Source organism: Alligator sinensis, unplaced genomic scaffold, assembly GCF_000455745.1.
Source record: "Alligator sinensis unplaced genomic scaffold, ASM45574v1 scaffold915_1, whole genome shotgun sequence".
Taxonomy (NCBI): domain Eukaryota; kingdom Metazoa; phylum Chordata; order Crocodylia; family Alligatoridae; genus Alligator; species Alligator sinensis.
Genome location: NW_005842597.1, coordinates 298552 through 309968, shown reverse-complemented (window position 1 = coordinate 309968; position 11417 = coordinate 298552). Strand labels below are relative to the sequence as shown.

Sequence of the window (11417 nt, the reverse complement as noted above, 5' to 3'; positions counted from 1 at the left end):
TTCCCTTTGTAGGTGTATATGGAAAACCTGGCAGGGTAGATTAAATTTAATACAGAGTTCAGCAGAGATGTGCTATGGTTAAAGTCTCTGGTGATGGATGGTCCTTGACTTCATATCTTTTTTAAATTAGTGGGAGAAGCTCTGTTACGTGCATATCTAGGAGGCAATGAGAATTTTGGCACTGTGCCTAGTACCCAATTGCCTGCTTTCCATATTTACAGAGCAGTTCATAGCAGAAGATGTTATTTGAACTCCTAAGGGAGTTGAACAGCAGATAGTAAAAACTGGGTTCAAAAAGGGATTAGACAAATGTATGGAGGGTAGATCCATTAGGGCCTATTAACCACAACCATCAAAGATATAATCTCAGGCTCAGGACATCTCTTAAACCTGTGATTGCTAGTAACCAGGATGGTTAGGCAGGGGATGGATCACTCTACGCATGCCCTGCTTTTTATATATTCTTCCTCAAAAACATCCACCAAATGCCACTGTCAAGTACAGTGTACTGGGCCAGGTGAACATTTGGTCACGTTTTTATCTTCTCTTTCATACTGTCCCTAAATTATATAGGAAAAAACAAAACAAAAAAAGGGAAAAAAAAGTAATATGCAGCTTCAGAGCTTTGTTATGTGACATTATTGTTTCTGAGCTTTTGTACAATGTAACTAATACAAAAGTAGAACTGCCTGGGGATAAGTATTTTGAGTCAAAATTATCAGTCCTACCTTATATATATTTTTGGACTTTAAAAGACCTGATGTTGGTCTCTTTCAATGCCATATACAATTGCTGCATATTTTGTCCACTTCTTGTTTCCAAGAATAGGTAGAAGTAACAGTAGGAGGGTAGGGAATACAATATTCAAGAAAAATTGTTTGTTATAAAGGGGGCTCAGCCAAATGCATCTGATGGTAAATTATGCCATCTTTGAATGTCTTAGTGTAAGGTACTCGAAAGAGGCAGCAAATCTAGCGTTGTTAATTTAGTTAAATTAGGTAAGATTTTCACCTCCGAGTATTTGAATCCCTCAGGGGATAATTGGCAGGGAAAATTAATTAAAGTCTCACTAGGGTATTGCCTCTGTGTATGTCAGATTTATACTAAAACCAGATTACACTACTGTTGGCCTCAGACTTCCTTACAGCATTGATTGGAAGCTTGTGTTTCAGTGAGATAAAGCAGGATGTCATCTGTGAAGAGAGCAATTTCTTGCTCTTTATCATGGAGTGTGATGGCTTGAACCTCAGGACAGTCTTTTGAAAGCTATTGCAAATGGTTCAATTGAGAGAGTAAATAGAAGAGAAGCCTTGTCCTGGTCTTTAAGGACAATATCTCTAATGGAGAGCTGCTCAAAGAAAAGGACTAGGAAAATTATAGGACAATCAATGGAGGCTATACATTTACATCTGAAAAGTCAGACGGAGGCCAAGAGAGCCCTAGTACATTCCTTTTTTGTATCTAGTAACAGATGCCTGCTTTTATTTTTCTAATTAATGCAATGAATGATTAGTGTTTCCTTAATATTATGATTTGTATTTCTCCAAAATAAAGCTGCATCAGAGAATGTGAATCAGTAGCGACCAAAATAAGCTAGTTCATAGAATCCTAGAAAGTTAGGGTTGGAAGGGACCTCAGTAGGTCATTCAACCCCCTGGTCAAAGCAGGACCATCCCCAACTAGATCATCCTAGCCAAAGCTTTGTCTAGACAGGTTTTGAAAACCTCCAAGGATGGCGCTTCCATCACCTCTCTGGGTAACCTGTTCTGGTGTTGTACTGCCCTCCTAGTGAAAAAAATTCTTCCTCATATCTAATCTAAACTTCCCTTGCTGCAACTTGAGATCATTGCTCCTTGTCCTGTCATCTGCCATCACTGAGAATAGTCTAGCTCCATCCTTTTCTGACCCCCACCCTTCAAGTAGTTGAAGGCTGCTATTAAGTCCCCTCTCAGTCTCCTCTTCTCTAGACTAAATAAGCCCAGTTCCCTCAGTCTTTCCTCCTAAGTCATGTGCCTCAGCCCGCTCACCATTTTGTCACCTTCCACTGGACTCTCTCCAATTTGTCCACATCCTTTCTGTTGTGGGGGGCCCAAAACAGAACACAGTATTCCAGATGTGGCCTCACTAGTGCTAAATAGAGGAGAAGAATCCCTTCCCTTGACCTACTGGCAACACACATACCAATGCAGCCCAGTATGCCATTAGCCTTCTTGGCAACAAGGGCAGACTATTTGTCTAGGTCACTTAGAATTCTAGTCCTACCCTCCAGTGTATCTACTATTCCCCCCAGCTTGGTGTCATGTGCAAATTTGCTGAGGGTGCACTCTGCCATCTTCCAGGTCATTGATGAAGACATTGAACAAAACCAGTCCCAGGACCAACCTTTGGGGCACTCCACTTGATGCCGACTGCCAACTAGACATCGAGCCATTGATTACTACCCTCTGAGCCCAATGCTCCAGCCAGTTTTCTATCCACATTATAGTCCGTTCATCCAGCACTTGCTTCCTTAGCTTGCTGGGCAGAATGTTGTGGAAAACCATATCAAAAGCCTTGCTAAAATCAAGGTACACCATATCCACCGGTCTTCCCGCACCCATTCACCTCATCATAGAAGGCCACTGTGTTGGTCAGGGATGACTTGTCCCTGGTGCTTAGAAATGGATTCCTTGAGGATTCCATGATTTTTCTAGGGACTGAAGTGAGGCTGACTGGACTGTAGTTCCCTGGATCCTCCTTTTTCCCTTTGTTAAATACAGGCACTATGTTTGCCCTTTTCCAATCATCCAGGACCTCTTCTGATCTCCATGAGTTTTCAGAGATGATGGCCAATGGCTCTGCAATCACATCAGTCAACTCCCTCAGCACCCTTGCATGCATCCTATCTGGCCCCATGGACTTGTATATGTCTAGCTTTTCTAAGTACTCCCTAACCTGTTCTTTCAACACTGAGTGCTGCTCACTTCCTCCCCAAACTGTGCTGCCCGGTGTGGTAGTCTGGGAGCTGACATTGCCTGTGAAGACTGAGTGAAAAAGGCATTGAGCACCTCCACCATTTCTGCATCCTCTGTCACAAGGTTGCCTCCCCCATTCAGTAAGGGATCCACACTTTCCCTGATCCTCCTCATGCTACCAACATACTTGTAGAAACCCTTCTTGTTACCCTTCAAATCCCTTGCTAGCTGCAACTCCAGTTGCACTTTGGCCTTCCTGACTTCATTCCTGCATGCCTGAGCAATGCTCTTGTATTCTTCCCTAGTTATTTGTCCAAGTTTCCACTTCATATAAGCTTCCTTTTTGTGATGTAGTTGACTGAAGAGTTCCCTGCTAAGCCAAGCTGGTCTTCTGCCATATTTGCTAGTCTTCCTGTGCATCAGGAAGGCTTGTTCCTGCATTCTCATTAAGGCATCTTTAAAGTACAGGCAGCTCTCCTGGACTCCTCTCTCCCTCAGATTGGCTTCCCAGGGGCTCCTGCCCATGAGTCCCCTGAGTGAGTCAAAGTCTGCTTTTCTGAAGTCCAGGGTCCTTACTCTGCTGCTCTGCTACTTTGATGGATCCTTCCTTTCCTCAGGATCCTGAACTCAATCATCTTGTGGTCACTGCTGCCCAAGTTGCCATCCACTACTACATTCCCCACCAATTCTTCCCTGTTTGTGAGCAGCAGGTTAAGCTGATTAATACTTTTTCCTGTTTTTTCCCTACTCCAAATTGATGCATGATACTGGCTGAAGATATACCATCTTTCAGTTTAATCTTTTCCCCCTCCAGTTATAATTTATACTAGCTTTCAAAACAGAATGAGACAGTTTATCAGGTCAAAAGATAAAGTAATGTATTGGATGGACTAGGCTTCTGGGGAAAAATGTAAACTCAATTAAAAAGCTGTCTTCCTATGAATATTTCCCTTATAAAATATGCCAACAGCTTCTTATTAAGGGTAGTGTTACTTCAGCAAGTTACTACGAGGTAAGATAGGCTGTGAATTTAGAGTGCCTTAGCTTTGTTGACAATTGTCTGTGTATATACTCCGGGATAAATGTAAGATAGGTTACCTCACCTTCATTGAGGCACAAACTACCTCATGCTTGCTTCAGGAGGTGTTATAAGTCCATAACCATACTTACTCCATGGTAACTTGCTTATCTAACCAGACCTTAATTATGTTAATAAACTCAGGGAACTACCACAAACACAGGGAACTGGTGGGAAGTCTACCAGGGAAAAAAGTTCAAGAGAGCTGGCTGTACATTAAAGAGGCCCTTTTAAAGGTGCAGGAGCAAGCTGTTCTGACACAACCAAAGAATGGGAAGAGAAGCAGGAGACCCGCTTAGCTAGATAATGATCTGTCTAGTGAGGTGAAACTCAAATAGGAATCTGACAAAAAGTGGAAACTTGGCTCTACTACAAGGGAAGAGTTTAAGTGTATTGCATGGGTGTGAAGGAAGAAAACTAGGAAGGCCAAGCCATGTTTTGAGATGCAACTGGCAAGGGACATAAAAAACAATAATAAGAGATATACAAGTACACCAGGAGTAAGAGGAAGACCAAAGAAACCATAGGTCCATTATGGAATGCAGAAGGCAATCTACTTACAGATGGTACAGAGAAAGCTGAAACATTTAATGCCATTTTTACTTCAATCTGCATAATAAGGTCAACTATCAGATGATGAGTGGAGTTGGCAGAAAAAATAAAGGAAACAAACAGCCTAGAGTAGTGGAAGAACTGGTTTGGGATTACTTAGATAAACTAAATGCTTTCAAGTCAGCAGGGCTCGATGGGCTATACCCTGAGGTACAGAAGAAATTGGCTGAAGTAATTTCCAAGCCTTTGGCTATCCTCTTTGAGAATTCATGGAGGTCAGGTGAGGTCCCAGATGACTGAGAAAGGGTAAATGTATTGTCCATTGTGAAGATAGGGAAAAAGGAAGATCTGGGGAATTACAGATCAGTCATCCTCAGTATCCAGAAAGGTAGGTCCTCAACAAAGCACTTTGAGGAGAACAAGGTGATCAGGAACAGCCAGCATGGATTCACAAAGAGCAAGTCATGTCTGACCAGCTTGATTTCCTGCTATCAAAAATTAAGATGTCTTTAAAATATTACAAGAAATATTCCATATCAACCAGAATATATATTCTGTGAAATCTGGTATATATAACAAATTAAGAAGAAAGTTCCTTAGTAATATTTGAAGCTGGACTTAATTTTGAGTCAGTGAAAACTGTTTTTTTTAATACTTTCTTCAACCTGTTGCTCACAGTGATTACTATACTTATAAGTGCAAATATTTCTATAGGATAAGCTAATTCAACGTTAGTCAATAATAGTTTATGAAACATATTTTCAGGGTTTGGAGAAAAGGATTTGAAAGCCAAATAAAAGGAATACTTAAAACAATGATCATCTTAAAACCACAGTTTTAGTTAAAATCAGAACACACTCATGAGGATTTTCTCTCTTATTGTACTTTTAAATACATTTTACACAACTACATTTAATTGCATTTTACACAACATTTTATGAAATATGTGTCATAAAAAGGTATGTGATATGGTAAGTAAATTCTGGTAAAGAAAGAAAAATATAGTATCAGGAACCTGAATGAAAAGCTTGGTTGAAGATGTAAATAGAAAATAATTTCCAGTTGCCAGAGTAAGAAGCCAAATTTTGGAAATGAAATGTAAAGTAATAACTTTCAGGAAGTCATTGTTAGGCAGAAGAAATCGCACCATGGAATTAGAGCTTCTGCAGTATTTCCCCTATCTGGCATAGGAGATTATCATTCTGTAAAGGTGGCAATTTGGAATCCGTGGATTTAAAAGTAACCATGATGCATGTTCTATTACATGGGTGCATGGCTACTATAAAACCAGGGTATTCTTGAACTAAAATATTAAATTTCCTGACACTTTAATAAATAATATTCAGTAGGTTTAACTTGTCCTCTAGATTCTTTGCTGTGGAGGGCAGAAGGATTGAAGATTTATAGTACAACACCCTGCCCCTGCTGCTCTGCTTGAATCTGACAGACCATTTATTACCATCTCAGGGAGCAGTGTGAAGGACATATGCCCTTCTTCCAAAGATCTTGCCCTCGGTTTCTGTTTCTTCATTACTTGAATAAAAATCTCATTTATTTTTATACAAAATCAAAATATGCTTTTGTATTTATAGATGCAGAAATCAAAGTTACAGTCTTCAAAAAATGCTTTAAATAATCCTGACCAATGCTTTCCACTATTGTCTTTTAGTACTATTCATATAGTTGTAGTCCAAGAGCACAGTTATACTCCCATGGAAGTCAAAACTTCAGGACTGTACTAAGAATAGCAAATACCTAATATTCCAGATGCTGCCATGTGGTTTAAGACATTAATCTGGTTAATGTAATAGGATTTAAAACCTGCAGATGCTGAGCACCCTCATTTCCCAGTAAAACCAAGAAGCCCTAGCAAAGAGTCTGGGTGAACAGCTGTGAAAGCCTACCCCAACCTTGCAATTGATCCAATAAAAGGTATCACCCACAAAAATACTTTTCCCTGTGGGTGAACGTCAGTTCCGTATAGGGCAGGTACTAGATCGGGAGTGGGCAAAATACAGCCCGCGAGCCAAATCTGGCCCACGGGCCATTCTATCCGGCCTGCGGGGCCCCTAAAAAATGTACTAATTAATATTTATTCACACCCAGATGCCTATCAAAGCTGACAGGAGCCAAAGGCAGTAGGACCCAAAGGGAGCCCTCAGCAGGCTTGAGCAACTCACCCCGCCCCATGCCCAGCCAGTTCCCTGCTTTCCTGTCCCGCCCTGCTCCAGCACCACCTGGCTGTGGCTTCTGGCTGCATCACTGGACTGCGGTGCATGGAACCATGCTGGTACGGGGGGGGAGAGGTGTGTGTGTGCATATGTAGGCTCAGGGGCAGAGTGTGTGTGTGTGTATGCAGGCTCGGGCAGATGCATCTGTGTGTGTGCAGGCTCAGGGGCAGAGTTTGTGTGTGCAGGCTTGGGGGCAGAGTCTGTGTGTGTGCAGGCTCGAGGGCAGAGCGTGTAGGTGGTGGGTGCAGGCTCGGGGAAAAAGTGTGTGTGTCTGTGTGCAGCCTTGGGGGCAGAGTGTGTGTGTGTGTTCATAGGGTGAGTCCCACACGCATACCCCACCATATACATGCACCCACACCCCACCTCACACTGCAATACACAAGCCCCAGCCACCCTCCCCCCACATACAACCCCCCACAAACCCTGTACCCACCCATACCCCATATATCCACACCCACATGCTCCCTCACTCCACATACCCACATGCCCACAGCCCCCCACAAACCTATACCCACCCCCACAACCTATAAGAGTAAGACTTCATTTTAAGCTATGGTGTGATCACCTCTATGTATGTTATACAAACACATGTAAATCAAGACAAAAATATTTTTTTAATCAAATTAATTAATGTTTTAGATGTTCACTTTTTAGAATATAATTTGGTATTTTTCTGGTTCCGAGGTGGCAAAACCTCTTGCTGAAAGGAGTACTTCTGGGGGCAAGGGGAGGGACTTCTGGTGGCGAAGCTCAGGAGTTAGGGGTGGGACTTCCGGTCCCAAGATGGTGACCAGGGGGCTGAGCACCTATGAAGGGGCAGAGCTACCCATGTGGCCTAGTGCTAACATGCTTCATAAAGATAGCTTTCACCCTACATCTTGCCAGTAAGGACCCTTTGGTTCTGTATATTATAAGGATCTTGTTCATGTGATTTTGAGAACAGAATGTAAATGAAAATAGTAATGAAAGCACTGGTCAACCTCACATCTTTCTTACTGACTTTCCCAATATGTATTAGATTTCTCAGTTGTAATCCATGCTGTCTTGTTTATTAGAGCAAAATAACCTTTCTCCATCTCTTAGCAAGCCTTCTCTATGGCTATTATACTACAGTAACGCATTGCACCATATCTGTCTTACACAGCTCTTTCCCAATGCTTCCATTCTTTGGAAATGAGAAAATGCATTTTCTGAAGTGTCTCTTCCCTCTTTGCATTACTTTAGGAAAATGATAATTAAAAAATGTAAGCCTGTCCACTTACATATTTTTGCAGCAACATAGTTAGATTTGTTGGGAGGGGTTGGGGGGTTGGGGTTACTGTCCCACCTTGAAAGTTTTGAAGAATAGTTGAAACTGCACATATGTCTCTGGGTCTATATTGCTGGATATTTTTATTGTGCATACTATTTTTCCTTCTCACTTTTCTACCACACTAATCTTCAGTATGCTGCTGTTTTGCTTGCCAGCCTCTTGCCAACTTTGGTGGTTATAAACTAGCTGAAGTTCATTGGTTTTGAACTGAATTCCTCTGATATAAAATAAATGAGCGTGATTAAAGTTTGGAATTCCTAAATGCCACAAATGTAGGAACTAACAGCAGATGTCATTCAGTAAAGTGAACTCTCTCAGCAGATGGATATGAATTAAAAATGAATTTCTTTTCTTACTTCATTTGTTTTTAATATGATAGGGAAAATGCTATGTCAGTGAAAATAACCATAGACATTGCTTTGTAGTCATTTTGGTTGGTGGCTGCCAATTCAAAGTACTTTTGGCATTAAAATATAAATTATTTTGAGCCTAGCTGCAGTAATATTCATATGAAACTGGTTGAACATGCTGAACATAATTATACTGGTTCATAATTTCATTTTTGTTTTCATATTAATGTTTTATTTTTTTGTTAAAAAGAAGACATCAGTCCAAGAGACCCCTGGTCATCAAGTCCAGTTCTTTGTGAACCAGAAAACCACACCAGATAAAACCCACTGATTTCAATGAAGTCTGGTTTCACCCTTTGACTTTTTCCCTTTTGCAATGGCATGTGAGCTAGGTCTTGGCATATAGTATGGAATTGACCCTTTGACTTCTGTATGTCCAGGTCTAGCCCTGAGCTGCCAGGCACTGCACTTAATGGCTTATTTTGAAATGTAAATTTATGGCCTGATTTTCAGAAATGCCTCCTTAGCAGTTTTTAACATCAGTCCATTTATTTAAGTGCCAAAATGCAGGGATGGGTGCCTTAACATTAGACACCTAAGTTTGCAAATATTGGCATTTTCTCTTCACCAGTTGGCATACCTGTATCTTATACTGTATCTGCCAACTGCCAGGCTCTAAATAGACTGGATCCTTCATACATAAAACACAAGAAGAGTATATGAAATTGTGTATGGATGTGTAAACTGTTATGATATAGCAGCACTATCAGTATCACAGCAGAAGTGGTGCTGAACTGAGAGTTCCTTCTCTTCAGAATGGAGGTGGTCAGCATCAGACACAGTCCAGCTTTGGAACTTGCATTTTGGCCTTGGTCCTATATACCCAAATCTTTGATTTTTACAACATCGAGTTACACCTGTGTATGTTATTGGATGTTGAGAGATGGTTGAGTTGTACAACTTGCTTGTAGTTTGGGGAAGGTGGATCATTTTTTATTAATTTGATTGCTTGGCTGGTTGTTTATTATGTTATGTGAGATAAGGGGCTTTCCATTTCTGTTATGTTGATTGTTTCTAATTTGAATTATTAAATTTATTTTTTGTGACAACATCTAGAGGTCCCTGCATATAAATAAAAAATATATAAATATATTTGCCTACCTTGCAGCAATGCCATAGGGCCCAATTAATTTATTTTTTAAATGTGTTTTGAGATTCTTCAATGAGAGCCAAATGTTTATTATTAATTGCAGGCTTTAGTGAGCATACATTATGATTTTGGACTTAATTCTTTTTGTGTATCCTTCAAAATACTTCATTAGTTTATGGCATCTTTATGGTTCCTAAAGCACATTTTCCTCTTACAGAGCTTAAGGAATTTTGTACATATCTTCCTAACATTTTCTATATTTTGTTTTGGGTATTAGCAGTCTTCTAACATTCTTCCTTTAAATAATAACATATGGATTACTCTGTAATATGTAGGTTTTGTTTCAACATTACACATGCGCTTTTTTGAAGTGGGGGTGTTATGTAATTTATTTTGGCTTCCCCTGGGAAATTTATAGCAGATTACAGTGCTTTGCTGTGATTTATCATTTCTACTTTATTTCTGACTCGTAAAGCATGCATTAGTTTGTGCTTACCTTCAGCAACAGATCACAAGGAATTTCATCATCAATCAAAGAATTTTAAAATATGGAAAAGTGGTAATAGTGACAAGGGCTTAGTCAGAAGCTACTGTTCTTGAAGGATAATTTATCACTTCATTGTGTTATAACATATATAATTTTATTGCTCTTCACAGGGTCAGGTTCATGTCGCTTTAGTTACTCTGATCCCAGCATCATTGTGTCCTACACTAAGAATAATTCTGCCGACTGGAGACAGCTGGAGAAAATTAGGTTTGTTATTCTTTAAAAGCATTGCCATGCATTCTGACTCAGCAGCCGTTGGTTTTATTCAATTTTTACACAATGAATTTTTATAAATCCACTTTGATTGTGAATTTTTGGCTGTTGCTTTTATTAGATGTTTTAAAAATAAGGGGTGAACTCATGGCCCCATTCAAATAACAGCACTGATTTCAGTGAAGCAGAATTTCACCGAAGGACCTTGGGCACTTTTACATGTGCTCCGGGGGGAGGGGCGGGCATTTAATTAGAGCGCCGCAGCATCTCGTGTATCAGCGCCCCCATGCTGAAAAATGGCATCGAGGGGCACTTGAACTAAAGCTTGTTCAATGAGCTTTAGTTCAAGTACCCTTGCTCCCATTGTGCAGCATGGGGGCACTGATACATGAGATGCAGGAGGCTGCTGGAGCAAGGTAATTACCACACTCCAGCAAACTCAATTAATCAGGTCCACCAATTACAGTGTGTCAGAGCAGCCCCCCAGCACATCTACAGGCACCCCTTAAAACTAAAAGAGACAGGTTCTTTTAGGTGGGAAAAGATGGATTTGTGGTTAAAGTATGGGACTCAATTCCAAATCCTGAGGCCTTGGAGACTTCTTTTGCAACCTTGGGTAAATCTCTGTTCTTCAGTAAGTGTGTTAATGAGTGACAACCATCACTGGGCTGTGGATGAGGCCCAACTATAAACAGAACAGGGGCTGTGAGGCTTTGTTCTTAAATATTCATGAGGTATCTAGATACTACAGAAAGTCCTGTAGGTATTTCTTATTTAATGTAAAAAAACACAGCATACTATACTTTATATCAGTGCATGTTATCCATTTGAATAAAATCAGTTTGGAAATAAAAAATAAAATGTTAAAATTTTTAAAAACAAAGTCTATCATATTCGCTGATGTTTGTTATCAACTTCTATGCTCCACAAAAGCCAAGAAATACAGGTCTGCTGTGGGCCTCATAGCTATTTTACTATAAATGGCCAAAACTGCCACTGATTTGCATTTTAACACCATTTTAATCTCAGC

At 40.3% G+C, this 11417-nt stretch overlaps 1 protein-coding gene across 1 annotated transcript in view; it reads left to right on the top strand.

The window, feature by feature from the left end:
* RELN (reelin) overlaps positions 1–11417 on the top strand; it is a 479029-nt gene that overhangs the window by 228935 nt on the left and 238677 nt on the right. The window contains exon 9 of the mRNA XM_025214714.1: positions 10285–10381. Coding sequence (XP_025070499.1) covers positions 10285–10381 — 97 coding nt within the window. The remainder of the gene's footprint in view (positions 1–10284; positions 10382–11417) is intronic.